The sequence below is a fragment of the Dryas octopetala genome, chromosome 5, assembly GCF_963921425.1.
Source record: "Dryas octopetala chromosome 5, drDryOcto1.1, whole genome shotgun sequence".
Taxonomy (NCBI): Eukaryota; Viridiplantae; Streptophyta; class Magnoliopsida; order Rosales; family Rosaceae; genus Dryas; species Dryas octopetala.
In genome coordinates this window covers 12614319-12630331 of record NC_141370.1, presented here as the reverse complement: position 1 = coordinate 12630331, position 16013 = coordinate 12614319, and the positions used below count along the sequence as shown (strand labels likewise).

General features: G+C 38.2%; 1 protein-coding gene across 1 annotated transcript; it reads left to right on the top strand.

The window, feature by feature from the left end:
• The first annotated feature begins 12214 nt into the window (after positions 1 to 12214).
• Positions 12215 to 15523, top strand: LOC147284421 (uncharacterized). Its single transcript, XM_086243592.1, has 4 exons — positions 12215 to 13863; positions 13982 to 14112; positions 14239 to 14314; positions 14403 to 15523. The coding sequence occupies exons 1-4, from the start codon at positions 12225 to 12227 to the stop codon at positions 15521 to 15523; spliced, it is 2967 nt and encodes a 988-aa protein (XP_086099718.1). The 5' UTR covers positions 12215 to 12224.
• Positions 15524 to 16013: the final 490 nt, after the last annotated feature.

Sequence of the window (16013 nt, the reverse complement as noted above, 5' to 3'; positions counted from 1 at the left end):
TCAAGATTCGGTTCCCAACCTGGCATCTCCTTTCGATCAAATATTAGATCTCCTTTGTACCGAGAAAAAAACATCCACCAAATATCCTCGGGATAAAAAAATTGTAAGTGGAGACAACCGCAGTAAGATTGTAAGAGTACCATCTCTCAATCCAACTATATATCTTTATATTTTCTGATTTCCCCATTTATTTGTCTCCCATCTTATCATCTTTTTACTATTATCCCTCTTTAAAACCCTCCATCATGGCCTTTTCTCTCTTTCACCATCTATTTCACATTTCTGAAAACCCCAAACCCCAAACACATATACTGTACAAGAGATAGTAGTTCATCTAAGAAATGTTGGAAAAGACAGTAGTTTATCTAACATGCCCGAGTAATAACCTGATTAGCATCTGAGAAGCAGCCAAAGGTTGAAAATATATTTGGCTGCTGCTTTTATACCAACCTCGAACTGATGACTCCATCTCTCTCGCAGCAGCTGAAGCAGCAAACTCCTCTTCAGCCTCTCCTCATCACATGAAGTTGGGCGGAAGCAGCTTGCACTTCAGAATTCGATTGAGCAGCTTTTGCATACTTGCGTAAAAAAGCGTGCGATCGATCAACAGATCTTCAATGTTAGGTGCAAGCTCTTCTTTTGCAGGGCCAAATCCTATATCATTATGTTCTAGCATCAATGTTGCATGCTTGCATTCACATAGGAGATGATCACAAGTGCCAATGGATAATCATTGGCAGGTGGGTTTTGGTTAGATTCTAATCCAGGGCTTTTAAATGGGTTATGTGAGGATAAACACTGTTGCACTTTCTTGATTAGTATTATTATTATTATTTTTTTAGTTGGAGGAGAGAGATTGAACTTGAGTGTATTATGGATAATTTTACGATCCTTTCAACTGAGTTATCCAACAACTACTTCTTGATTGATATTGTTGATTGGTATTAGGAATGCACGGGAATTACATTATGCACATGAAATGAATAGTGCCTAATTTTAAACACCCTACTCACCAAAAAAATTTGTCTAAACCCCCACCCATCTAGAAACTCTTTCAAAACCCCCTAAAACTTATAATCCTAAATTACCCTTCTGACGCATGCTGACGCGCGCTGACGCATGCTGACACATGCTGACGCGCGCTAAGGCATGCTGACACATGCTGACGTCACTGTAACTGTATTTTGGTGAAACTGTTTTTTTTTTTTTTTTTTTTTGAAATTGAAGTTTTTGCTAAAACTCAATATTTCACTAAAACTAAAATCAAACACTGAAATTGAATTTCATTACACTAAAACTGAATTTCAAAAATTCAGTTACACTGAAACAGAATTTCAAGAATTCAATTACACTGAAACTGAATTTCAGAAATTCAGTTACACTAAATTGAAGAATTCAGTTATGAATTCACTTACTGAAACTAAATTAAGTGATGAAACAATTACACCTCGACTAAAATGCAATTACACCTTAATTAAAAAACAATTACACCTTTACTAAAACAATTACACTTCACTAAAACAGTTACACCTTTACTGAATTCCGTTTCACTAAAAAGAACACAGCAACCTTATAAAAAAAAAAAACAATAACAATACAATAAGCCATTGAGATGAGAGGAGTAGCCAACAATACAACGTCGTCCGATCATCTCACACGCGACGAGTACACGACAGTCGCCACTGCCTCGATCTGTTTCTACCTGCAAATTTGATTCATCATATTTCAGAACCATAATTTCATTCAAAATTCATTTAAAACTCATGTTTCACGAGCTGAAACTGTTTCACGAGCTGAAACTGTTTCATGAGCTGAAACTGTTTCACGAGCTGAAACTGTTTCACGAACTGAAACTGTTTAATCAATAAATGTAGGCTTAAAGTTCCCTATACACAGTTACAACAACACACAATGAGATTCGATTTGGGGTTTTTTGATTCATCAGCAATTGGTCCAATCCAAACACATAGCATTGAAGAGTACAATGAGGAGAAGAATATTAGTACCTGACTCGACGGAAATGGCTGCCGGAAAAGCAAGATCGCCGGCGGAGAAGCCGCGGCCTTTGTGGCTTCGATCTGCCGCCGTGGCTGATCAGATGGAAAATCCGAGCACACCATCGTGCTCAGGACGTCGAGAGAAAGAAGGCTTGGGTGGTTTGGCATTCCAACTCTGCCGAAAAAGGCAGATCGCCGGCGGAGAAGCCGCGGCCTTTGTGGCATCGATCTGCCGCCGTGGCTGATCGGATGGAGAATCCGAGCATACCATCGTGCTCAGGACGTCGAGAGGAAGAAGACTTGGGTGGTCCGGCATTCCAACTCCGTCGAAAAAGGCAGATCGCCGGCGAGCACCACCGATCGTAGTCGCGGCGATCTGGCATCGACGTTTAGTTTAACGGCACGTGGAGGGCATAGGGAGGAAGAGGAAGGAGATGCGAGTCTGATGGGACCGGTCTCGCCGGCAACCGTCGCCAGACGGCGGCGCACGCGCTGGCGACAGCAGCGGGGAGAGAGAGAGACGCAGAGGGGATAGAGGCAACAGATAGGAGAGAGAGAGAGAGAGAGAGAGAGAGAGAGAGAGAGAGAGAGAGAGAGAGAGTATTAGTTGGCTGAAAATGAAAATAAAACAAAAGGGGTAAAACTGGAAAATTAAAATATAGGGAGTCAAAGTTGACTGGGTATTAGTTGACTAGGGGGTTTAGGAAAATATTAAGTGTAAGATTGGAGGTTATAAGAGAGTTAGATTTTGGGTGGAGGTTATGAGAGATTTTATCTCTAAGTAGGGGGTTTATAATTATTAACATTGAAATGAAATGAGGTATTAGATGGGATTACATTATGTTGGTCCAACCCAAGATGTTGGTGTGCTGAACCATTAATTGGTCACCATGGAAGTTTGTTGAGTTGGCATTGGAAGTGCTACCTTCACCATCCATTATGACCAATATTATGTGTTTATTTAATTATTTTCTTCGGTTAGCAGACAAGAATAGAGTAAGTCTCGACAACAACAGTGGAGCTTCTATGAAGACCTGGAACATTGACATATGATCTGTTTTAGATAATGTAGCAATGGAAAATATACTATTTTGTACTTTCAGATATTGTAGTAATGGAAAATCTATATGTAAACAGTTGGAAAAGTTTGTTATATAATGAAATATCAAATTATCAATAGCAAGATTGAACAAAACAAAGAACGCTCTCCTCATAAGTATTCTTTTTTTGGTCAAAATCCTTATAATTATTCAACCATTGATTATGGATTAACTGTCTGATTATAATATGGCCAACATCTGCAATCATTTGGGGGAATCAATTTAGTGTCTTGGATAACTGGGTTATAGGGCTTTGTGGGCTTTGTGGGCGGGCTGAAAATATTAATATTTGTTATGGCGTTATAGAAACACTGGTGGGCCAGAAGGCCCAGAATTGAATATAATTTTTTTTTTTTTTTTTCTGCAAGAACATATCTTGCCATGGAAACTTAAAGTTGGTAAATCATCCCCTATCTCCACAAAAAAATAAAATAAAATAAAACCTTAAAAAAAAAAAAAAGGGTGGGATTGTTCCTACCACATGGTAGTGTCAAGTGGCAGGATATGTGGATAACCCACTTGAAAATGACATGTATAATTTCTCAAAAGAATAATTGACATGTATTAAAATTTGGTAATAATTCTTTTTTGTTTTTAATTAAAAATTTAAAACTTAAGTTTTGCTGGACATTGGCTTATAAAATGGGCTAGCCGGCTTAGGAAATGAAGGCCCATGCCCTTCAAGTATATACTGTTTCGGGCCTTCGGCCATAAGGTTTGGATAGGCAGGCCGGAACAACTTTATCCAAATACGTTAGGCCATGCTCTGACGAAGAGCCTAAAAACATTTGTAGCCTATGGTTGGATATTGTATATATATATATATATATATATATATATAAAGATTTTCTTTAGGGCGGACGTGTCCATGTTTTTTATTTTTATTTTTATGGATTCTCGTCGTCCAGTACTCAGTGATTGTACTGAGTGATCAGCAGTGAATTTCTTATAATAGCTGAGCATTGCAATAAGCGCTCGACACCGTTTCCTCCGCCGATTGTTTAGGGTACTTCTCGAACGGTTTACCTTATACTCTTCTAGGGTGTAGAATAAAACTTGTGAAGGCTGCATGTTAAGTTTAGCAAAAAATTTTGAAATTAAAACCTAATATAAAGCCGATAAACCAGTACCGAGCACTCGGGAGAAGAAGAAAATGACAGTACCGAGCGCTCGACGCTGGAAATCCGTGAAAAAAGAAAGCGGATGCCCACCCTAGAGAAAGACTGTATATATATATATATATACACATCCCCTTACATTGAGGGATTATTTAAGGGATCTCTTGTGGGGCTGGCCTACTCTATATTATATTTTGATGATCAGAACTATTTGTTATTTTTTTTGTCTCCATTGAAGGATTGTCTTTGCAAAAAATTAGATTAATCGGAAACCATTTGATCATTGATTAAATGGTCACAATTTTAAATGTTTATTGAAAATATATATTTTGTTCGTCTATTTATTTGATCAAAGAAAAAATGACAAAACCAAGTGCTTGGTGATAAGATTCAGCAAAAAAAAAAAAAAAAGTGGACGCATCGGCGCCTAGAGGAAAACTGTATATACATATATATAAGAATAAACATTGCTATATGCAAAATAAGATTTTATTATATTTGGCGCAAAAGTGTTAGGTAGGTTGACAATTATGGTACATCATTAATGAAAAAAAATGTTACTACCATTATAGATTTATATCATTCGCTCGTATCAATAGCAGCTGGCTGTAAAGTTCTTAGATTATATAAAACGCATGGCAAGTATTTTTGGCTACCCAAAATTCAAAACATGCGCGCTCATAGTATTGACAATAGCATATTCTAATTAGACACTACGAATATTCGCAACAAATAAGGAATGTTAAGTGGGAAAACTAGGGTTTTTCTCCTCCATAAAATGTCATATTCTCTAACTCTGAGACTCGCCGAATAATGTAGATTTTCATATATGCAACCATGTAGAATGAGAGGTACTCTTCTCCTTTGTACCAAGTCCTCCGCCAAACCCACATAGGGCTAAAGACCAAAGTCCGGTTCCGTCCTCCCCTTCCGATCAATCTTTAGATCTCCTTTGTACCTAGAAAAAAATCCTCCACCAAGCACCGTAAGAGGATCTCTCACTCCAACTATATATCCATATATTTCCTGATTTCCCCATTTATTCGATCTCCTCCCATCTTATCATCTTCAACTGTTTCTGATCCCTCTTTAAAACCTTCCATCATGGCGTTTCCCCCTTTCACCATCTATTTCATATTATTAGAAACCCCAAACCCAAAACACGTCCATCTACAAGAGAGATCGATGTATGAAAAGATAGTAGTTTATCTAAGAAAGGTTGGAAAAGATAGTAGGTTATCTAACATACCCGAGTAGATAGCCTGATTAGCATCTGAGAAGCAGCCAGAGCATGTAGATATATTTGCTGCTGCTTGTATACCAGCCTCGAACTGATAACTCCGTCTCTCTCGTATCGAAAGAAGCAGGAAAATGCACCTTCAACCCCTTCATCGTCACTTGAAGTTGGGTTGGGGACGAGAGCAGCTTGCAGTTGAGAAATCAGTCCAGCAGCACCCTGAACAGCATATCTTGACCGCTCGATCGCTTTTTCACTCAGAAAGACTTGTGTCGAAGAGATGATCGATCACAAGTGTGTTAGAGGATTCATTGACTGGTGGGGTTTTTGGTTAGATGCTAATAATCCAGCGCTTTTAAATCGGATATGTGAGGGAAAACCTGTTGCACTATCTTGATCGACTTGAGGTACAGTCCTATGGTGGTCCAACACAATTAAAGATTGTTAATTGGTGTTGAACCTTTGGTCACCATGGAAGTTTAGGGTAGGAATTGGAACTGCTGTTTTCACCATCTATTGTGACCAATGTATTAGGTGTTTAATTAATTTCTTCGATTAGCAGACAAGAATAGAGCAAATCTCAACAAATACAGTGGCTCTTCTCTCAAGACCAGGAATATTGACATATGACCTTTGTTATATATTGTACAATGGAAAATATATATTATTTTCTACTTTGGGATATCTAATTATGTATACAGTCATTATTAAAATGTATGTAGACAGTTGGAAGAGTTTGCTACTTTGCTATATCAAATATCAATAGCAATATTGAACAAAACAAAGAACGTCTCTCCTCATAATTATTGAACCACTAATTACGGATTAATTGCCTGATAATAATGTGGTCAACACTTCCAATTACAACATAGAAACTATGAAATTGGAGGGCCACAACTGTATATAATTTTCTTTTTTACTCAAGACAAAAAAAAAAAAAAAACCTTTAGTTTTTAGATAATCAAAAACTATAGTAACAAGTGTATGCAACGCCTTTCTCGCTCTAACATAACAAAATTGGGTGGCATTGATCCTGTCAGATCAGATGGTAGTGCCAAATGCGAAGAAGTAAGAAGATAAGTTGGATAACCCACTTTAAAATGGTATATTGTTTTTTTTTTTTTTAATTCTAATTGAATATTTTAGATATCTTGGACTTAGGCCTGTAAAAGCCCTAAGAAAGGGAGGCCCATACTTTATTTAGTATGAATTGTTTTAGCCCTGGGGTTGGACGGGCCGAGCCACCAACTCTATCGCAAATAGGCTAGGCTCATATCCTGCTCAAGGTCTTAAAAATCTTCAGGTCTATAAGTGAGCCATTATGCCGAGTTCATTTGTCCCAACCAAATGCACCGCTTGTTGGGCCATTTGGCAACTCTTTGTTTAACAAAAGAATTATTTTGTTTATGAGAGAGTTTAAGCCTAGGATCTATTAGGTTCTCACACCATATTAATTATTTATGCCACTTGAACCAAGAGTTTGGGCCAGCCCATAGTCCTAAATATAAGTTTGGGCTAAAGCCAACCCATAAAATATTGGTTGTTTTTGCAGCCTATTTGCAAACATGTAATCTTTATTAGGTTGGTTGTTTTGCTACACACCAATGTCATGTGTCATTAATTTCCCCTCACCAAATTTTCTCCTCATATCTTCTCCACATGTGTTAGTTACATTATCACTTATTGTGAAAAATACATTGTATACGAATACTTAAAATTTTGAAAGTTTGAGAAAATTCTAAGAATTTAGGCAATTTCTAGCTAATTATGTCAAAAATTTTCTTTCATTTTTTATTTTGATAGAGAATAAGTGTAGGTTAATCTATTAAAGTTGAATAAATTGTATATATATAATATATCATTATGATTAAATTTTGCAAAATTGCAAAATAAGATTTTATACCATGTTTGGCGCAGAAGAGTTAGGTAGGATAACTTTTATGGTTTATCATTAATGAAAAAAATGTTACCACTAATCGCACATGCGTCGCGTGAGAGATCTAAACCGTAAATTGATCATGTGAAACTCATAGTGAGATCCATGGCTGTGGATGTTTTACACATCCGCACATGTCAATACTAGTAAAGAATTTAATTATATACAAAACCTGACAAGTATTTGCCTAATCACTAAAATTCAAAATGCGCCCTCAATTAACAATGGCATATTTTAGTAGACGTTACGAATATTCGCACAAATAAGGAATGTGTTAGGTAGGAAAACTAGGGTTATTCTCCCTATAAAATGTTATGTTCTCTAACTCTGAGACTCGCCGAATAATGTAGTGTCAAAGAATTGCATATACAACCATGTAGAACGAGGCTTACTTTTCTCCTTTGAACTAAGTCCTCATGTCGGAGCTTATACTGCATCTACCAACACACTCAAAATCAAAATTCGACTCTCATCCTCCCCTTCCGATCAAGACCTATATCTTTGTACCCAAAAAAAACCTCCACCAAACCTCGGAAGAAAATTTGTTGGTAGGAATATCTTACTCCAACTACATCTTATAGGATTTCATAGTTTCCCCATTTTATTCTTCTCCCATCTTGTCATCTTCCATTAATTTCCCTATTTCAAACCCTCCATCATGGCCTTTTCCCTCTTTCACCATCTATTTCATACCATTGAAAACCTCAAAACACCTACACAAGAGATTGTTTGAAAAGATAGTAGTTTATCTAAGGGATGTTAGAAAAGATAGTAGTTTATCTAACATACCCAAATAAATAGCCTGCTCAGCCTCTGAGAACCAGCCTAGGCGGAGAAGCAGGGGGCACCCTTTCAACATAATTACCAGATGGTGTCTAGCTCCCTATTAATGCCATTTCAGAGTAAGAGATCTGGCTGCTTGTATGCCCACCTCCAAGAGCAAGCATTCTAAGACTGGCGCTGCAGCTGGAGCACCTAATTGTTGGTGATCCAAAACAGCTGGGTAGTGGTAAACTGGTAACGCAATGCTCGCAGGTTCCAGTTGGGTTTTGATCAGGTTTTTAATCCAGGGCTTTTTTATAGGTTATGTGAGGGTAAACATGTTGCACTATCTTGATTGGAATTGTTGGTCATGTTGATCTCAGTTGCTGCATTACTCATATTCATAATATTGTGATTGGATTGGTGGGATCTCACATTGTCTTATAATGCAGATAAGATTCTATTATGCTGGTCCAACCCAAAATTTTTGGTGTTGAACTTTTGGTCACCATGGAAGTTTCTTGGGTAGGAATTGGAAGTGCTACCTTCAGCATCCATTATGATCAAATATTATGTATTTATTTTCTTCCGTTAGCAGACATCAATAGAGCAAAGTCTCAACAAAAACAGTGGAGCTTTTGTGAAGACCTGGAATATTGACATATATGTAATCTGTGTTAGATGTAGAAATGGAAAATGTTTATCTTGTACTTTTAATATCTCAATATGTAAACAGCTCATTATCAATAAGAAATTGTAAGCAGTCGGAAAAGTTTACTTTATAGTTTATTCATACGAAATGAGTTAAATATCATGCAATATTGAACAAAACAAAGAAGGATTTTCTCATAATTCAACCATTGATTACGGATTAATTTCCTGACATTAATATGGTCAACATTAATTATAGTGGCTCAATTGATATAGGGCCTCATAAAAAAATTTCTTAAGTAACGGGTGTATATAATAAATTGGGCCAAAATATGTTGGATAACCCACATAAAAATGACGCCTATTCAAATTTGGTGATAATTTTTTAATGGAGGGGGGTGGGGCTATTCAGACCACCCAAAATCACTCAGTTGACCACCCTTTTATTTTTTTGCCCATTTTTTTTATTTTGCCCCTGTATTAAAAAAAAAAAAAAACTTATTTTCCAATTTGGCCGGCCACCCCTCCCCGCCGCCGGCGCAACCCCAACCCTCCCAGCCGCCGGCGCGACTCCACCCCTCCCATCGCCGGTTGACCCTACCCCTCCCCATTGCCGACGCGACCCCACCCATCCCCGATCTCCCTTCTCTCTCTCTCTGCCTTCTTCCTTCTCTCTCCCCTCTCTCTGCCTCCCTCCCTCACCGGATCACCATGGGTGGCCGGTATGGGGTAGCGCCGGCCACCCATGGTGGTCTGGTGAGGGAAGGAGGCAGAGAGAAGGGAGAGAGAGGGAAGAAGGCAGAGAAAGGGAAGAGAGAGAGAGAGAGAAGGGAGATCGGGGTGGGTGGGTCGCGCCGGCGAAGGGGAGGGTGGGGTCGTGCCGGCGGTGGGGAGGGGGTGGGGTTGCGCTGGCGGCGGGGAGGGGTGGCCGGCCAAAATTGAAAAAAAAAACTCCTAATACAGGGGCAAAATAGGAAAAAATGGGCAAAAAATTGAGGGGGTGGTCAACTGAGTGGTTTTGAGTAGTCTGAATAGCCCCCCCTTTTTAATTTCTAATTAAAAATTTAAGTCATCTTGGACATATAGGCCCATAAAATATGGGCCTAGACGGCCATAAGAAAAGAAGGCCATAGCCTTATCTAGTACAGACTTTTTTATCCCTGAGAGTTGAATGGGTTATGCAAGACCAACTCTATTGTAAATCGGATGGGCCCAGGCTCTGCTCAGGAGCTTGAAGACATTTGGTCATGTATTCGGGCACTGAGCGAGCCCATTTGGCCTTACCAAATGCACTTGTTGGTCAATTTGTCCCCTCTTTGTTTATTTTTTATTTTTTTTGTAATGAGGCTTGAATTGAGATCTTATCGGCTCTCACACCATATTTATCTCACTAGAACAAATATTACCACCAGTTGCACACGCGCCGCGTGGGTGATCTAAATCATATATTGATGTGAAATTCGTTGTCAGATTCAAAACTATACATAATTTATATCTATGACACGTGTCGATTCAGTACAATTTTTAATTATATGCAAAATGTGACATATTTTTTTACTACCTCAAAATTCAAAATGCGTGCCCAGTATAATAGAAATGCTATCTTCTAAACAAGGGTTTAAATTTCGAAGTTTTCGGCGAAATTTCGCCGAAAATTTCGTTTTTTAGGGGTTCCGAAATTTTATCACGGATTCGACTATATTTCGAAAAATTTCGCCGAAATATTCGAAATTTCGCCGAAATTTCGCTCGAAATTTCGAATGACCCAACAGCACTTTTTTTGAATTTGAGCGAAATTTCGCTCAAATTTCGCCGAAATTTAGCGAAATTTCGCTCAAATACCCAGAACACTGTAACAGACTAACACTAACCCGAGCAGCCGAGCTCAAAATCTCAAATATGAAATACCCAGTCTAACCCTCGCTCAAATACCCAGCCCAACCCTAAGTCCCTCACTGCCTCACATTCTCACAAATCAGTAAAATCACAAATTCACAATCGGTCTCACCTGCACAGTCGATCTCAAACCCGATCTCAAACCCGATCTGCCGCATCCTCCGTCTTCTCGGCTCTCTCTCTCGCCTCTCTCTCTTCTCTCTCTCTCGCCTCTCTCCTCCGTCGTCTCGGGTTGCAGCAGCGTCGTCTCGGGCTCTCGGGTTGCAGCGGCGTCGTCTCGGGCTCTCGGGTTGCAGCGGCGTCGTCTCGGGCTCTCGGCTTGCAGCGCCGTTCTCGACTCATCCGGCCCCCTCGAAGCCTCCGGCCACCTCGAAGCCCCGGCGTTTCTCGAAGCTTAGCCCCCCTGAAATTTCTGAAATCAGTTTGTGGGCTTGTGGCTAAGTCTCAACTCTCAAGTCTTTGTCTTTGACAGCTTTGTGCGATCTGCAAGTGTAAGTGTGTGAGTATTGACTATTCAGTCTATTTGTGAGTATATGAATATATGATATATCTGTCTTGGAGACTTGGAGTATATCTGTCTTGGATATTCAGGCTAAGTCTCAATTTCGAGTATATGTATATCTGTCTTGGATTTAGTAATAGACATTAGACAGTCAAAATGTGTAAATTGAATAATTGATCTATATGATTATATGATTTATATCTAAGTATATGATGTATATCTAAATTGATCTGATATATGATGTATATCTAAATTGATCTGAGTATATCTAAGTATATCATTTACTGATTTACCCACTTTTAAATATTATCTAACATCAATTGATCAATATCATATTTTGGGTTTATATGTAAATTATATTGATCTTGGGTTGATTTATATAAGATAAATTATATTGATCTTGGGTTGATTTATATAGATTTGGAATTAATTGTATAATTTTGGGTTGATTTTGATTTGTATAATTATATGATTTTGGGTTAATTTTAAATCTTTAATCGTATAATTTTGGAATTGATTGTATAATTTTAGGTTGATTTTGATTTTTATGATTTGTGTAATTTGTATGATATATAAATATTGATATGGAAGTTGAAAGTGGTGATATGATATGATATGATATGATATGGAATTGGAATTGGTATGATTTGTTAATAATTAATATGGAATTTGTATGATTTGTTAATAGAATCTAATATGTATCATGTATGGGATTTGCCGAATTGGTAATTTAAAATTAGTGAAATTAATATGGAGTTGGTAATAAATTAATAATTAATATGAAATTAGTAATATGGAAATGAAATTGGTAATATGATATGAAATTACAAATTAGTAATATGGAAATATGGAATTGCCAATTGGTAATATGAATATGATATGAAATTACTAATTAGTAATAAGTTAATAACTAATATGATATTAATTTCTTGGTGATATACTGATATGATATTAACATGGAATTTAATTGTTATTGTTATTGTGTTACTGTGTATGTCTTTTTGTTATTAGGAATTTAGGATTCAATGGCCAGTGGAGGGAGATCACGTGATCCAGCTTGGGATCATGCCGATCCATTACCAGGTAGCAGACAAGGTTCAGTATGCAAATATTGTGGCCTTGTAATGAAGGGTGCTGGAGTGACACGATTAAAATACCACCTTAGTGGTTTGGATCCTGGACACAATGTGCAACGATGCAATAGTGTCCCACCAGAAGTGAGACAATTCATCATTGCAGGGATGCAACACAAACAACACCAAAAAAGCAAAAAAATACAAAGGATGGAAGAGCTCAGAGAAGAGCTTCGAGGACAAAGTCAGATTGAGCTGAGTGATGATGAAGATGATGATGATGAAGATCATAATGATGATATGGGGCCTCAAGAGCGAAGAGAATTTCGATCTGCACTTCGAGCCTCTAGAGCAGCAGAATGGGAGAGAGAACACTCACATAAAGTCCCAAATAGGGGACAAGGTTCTGGGTCTAGTAGTGGTGCACAGATGCAAAGAGCATCAAGCATGAGGGAATCACGAGATTCACGACCAACACCTCCAGTGGCACCAAGCTTGTACAAGGCAGCTCAAGCACGCCAAAAGAGTGTTAAAAATCTCTTTTCCGGAGGGTCAATCAAAGATGGGATGCAACGCTTGATCAGCAAGTTCTTCATATATGAAAATGTTCCTCCTTCAAAAGCAGCATCTCATCATTTCAAAAATTTGGTGATAGGATGTCAACAGGCAGGAGTAGGAGTGGAACCTCCAACACCCTATCAGATACGCACCGGATTTTTGGACCAGGAGTTTCAAGAAATGCAAGAGCATGTTAACAAATTGAAGACTGATTGGGCAACTTATGGTTGCACAATCATGTGCGATGGTTGGACAGGTCCAACCAAACTGTCTATCATTAACTTCATGGCCTACTCAAGAGGGAAGTCGGTATTCCTTAAGTCCGTTGATTCTTCAGATTGCATAAAGGATCATAAATATATTTATGGGCTACTGAAGGATGTAATCACGGAGGTTGGAGAGGAGAATGTTGTTCAAGTTGTGACCGACAATGGTTCCGCATTTGTCAAAGCAGGTAAGAAGTTAATGAACAAATACAATGTGTACTGGACGTCGTGTGCAGCACATTGCATTGATCTAATGTTTGAAGAGATGGGGAAGAAAGAGCAGGTTGCTAATGTGATTAAAAAAGCCAGAATGATCACGAATTATATTTACAACCATAACTGGTTGTTGGCAAAGATGCGAGAGATCACGAAGGGAGATATTGTTCGTCCTGGTGCCACCCGATTTGCTACAAACTATATTGCATTGGATAGTTTGTATGGTAAGATGATGGGGCTGAAGCAATTGTTCACCAGTGATGATTGGGGTCGTAGCAATTTCCGGCGTTCAGATGCAGGCATCACCGTTGAAAATATAGTTCTTGATCACTCTTTTTGGCAACAGGTGCATAAGGTGTGCGGTCTGTTTGAACCTCTCTACGTAGTTTTACGTATTGTGGACACAGAAGTGTATCCTACAATGGGATCCATTTATGAGTTAATGCGTGTCGTGAAGGAAGAACTAGAAAAAAAACAGGGTGCACGGTGGGTAATAAAAATCATCAATGATCGATGGTTTAAAACGTTACAACACGATTTGCACGCAGCAGGTAACCCAATAATTTATTTGTTATTTTGGTTCCGCATTTTTTTAATTGATTTAGCTTTCAATTAATGAACTAAATTACTAATTATATATTTCTATATTTACTTGATGCATGATTGCAGCCTATTATTTGAATCCTCGCTATCAGTATAGACCTGGCGTTGGAGATGATGGTGAACTTATTCGGGCTGTGCACAACGTATTCTCCAAATTGGATCCCGATTCACCACAAGTTGGCCAATTTGGAAATGAGGTAAAAATAATTTGCCATAAGGCCCATAAGAATCCTTACGAAAAATATTAATACTTTATAGAATTTGATTGTCTTAAATTATATATTTGATTGATATTGTATAATTTGTATTGTATTTGTATCTAGTTAACTTATTTTAAAGATGCCCGGAAAATGTTCGGAGAGCGAGCTGCAAAGGCCGCTAGATCACGAATGTCTCCTAGTGAGTATACATCTTACTTGTATTAGTTAGATTAACTTAATTATTTATTTTTATAGTTACACTTACACAAACAAATTTTTCATTTCAGGTGAATGGTGGATCATGTATGGGAGTGATGCGCCTACTGTGAGGAAGTTAGCCATCAAAGTTTTATCACAAACGGCGTCATCATCAGCTTGCGAAAGAAACTGGAGCACTTTCGCACTCATACACACCAAACAACGAAACAGGCTCTCATATAGTAGGTTAGAAAAAATGGTATATTGCTACTATAATATGAGGCTTGCACTTCGAGATAAGAAAGCAGAGGAGGATCGCGTTGATGAATATGATCCGCTGGATATATATGATGCTGCTATAGGGGATGATGATGTGGAGGAAAACCAGCTTTATCAGTGGATTAGGCCCCTCCATTTAGATGATGATGCAGGCAATCCAGACCCTGATATTGCAGCTCAAGCACGTCAGGAAGGTATCAATGTGGACAGAGTTCTAAATGAGGAGGTGAGCCCTACTACAAGTTTGAATGACCTTATGCAAACAAGGTCGACACATCGTACTGAGCCAGTTCCCACTAATCCTTCTCGATCAGGCAACTCTAGCACAAGATCGGGCACTCCTACCAACAGTGGAGGTAGAGGTAGTGGTGGTGGTAGAGGTAGTGGTGGTGGTGGTGGTGGAAATGAAGATGTCACTGGACATTCTCAAGAGTATATGAGCCCATTTTCTGTCGAAGCACACTATACACATGCAACACAAGATGAGGATCATGGGAGTAGGCGTGCCGGACCAGGAATTGGTGCCATAGGAAAAGACTATAGTCGCAGACAAAGAGGTCATGAGAGTTTGGCACAAGAAGAAGAGGATTCATTATCCACCACTTTTGGCTCTATGGGGGTAGGAAGTGACAATTACAATTATGGACAAAACCCTCCAATATTCTACCCACCACATCTGCCTTACTTGGTTGAGTCTGATAGTAACTCATTGGCACAACAAGAGACAACCTCTTCAAATGAGTATGCTTATGGGCAAATTCAACCACAACAGGTTCCTGATCCATATGGTTGGCATGTTGGCAATTACATGCAAAATTATGCTGGAGAAGTATCTTGGGATGATTATTCTTCACAGTACACCTACTCTGGACATGATGATACTGAAGACAGCGGAAATTTTGAACCTCCTAGAAACTCTATGTGGTATTGATTACTTTTGTAATTCATGTGGCAATATTATAGTAAAAATAAAATTGAGGTGTTATTGAAGTAATTATTAATTAGTGAAGCATTTTTTTAACAGTATTTGCCTCCAGCGCGCATTATATTCATCATATATCACATGAAACCTACCATATAATTTGGTTTTTTTCAATGTTTTTTATCAATGTAGTAGATAATATGTTAAATAAACATATTGTGAAGTTTCATTCAAAATTTCCGTATTTTGATAATAATTTCCATCGTTTCCGTCGAATTTTTGTCAAAATTTAAAAATCTTCGAAATTTCCGTCGAAATTTCCATCGAAATTTCCATCGAAATTTCCTCGAAGCTCGAAATTTTATTCCTTGCTTCTAAATAGACACTAAGAATATTCGTAACTAATAAGAAATATTAGATGAGAAAACTAGGGGTTTTCACCCCTATAAAATGTCATATTCTCTAACTCTAATGGTGTGTTTGGATGGAGAAAAAAAAA

What these genes read in the sequence shown, in the direction of transcription:
- LOC147284421 (XM_086243592.1), top strand. Translation starts at nt 12,225, where the DNA reads ATGGCCAGTGGAGGGAGATCACGTGATCCAGCTTGGGATCATGCCGAT. An exon ending in TTGGCCAATTTGGAAATGAG is followed by an intron (nt 14,113 to 14,238) that starts GTAAAAATAATT and finishes ATTTGTATCTAG; the next exon opens with TTAACTTATTTTAAAGATGC. An exon ending in TAGATCACGAATGTCTCCTA is followed by an intron (nt 14,315 to 14,402) that starts GTGAGTATACAT and finishes TTTTCATTTCAG; the next exon opens with GTGAATGGTGGATCATGTAT.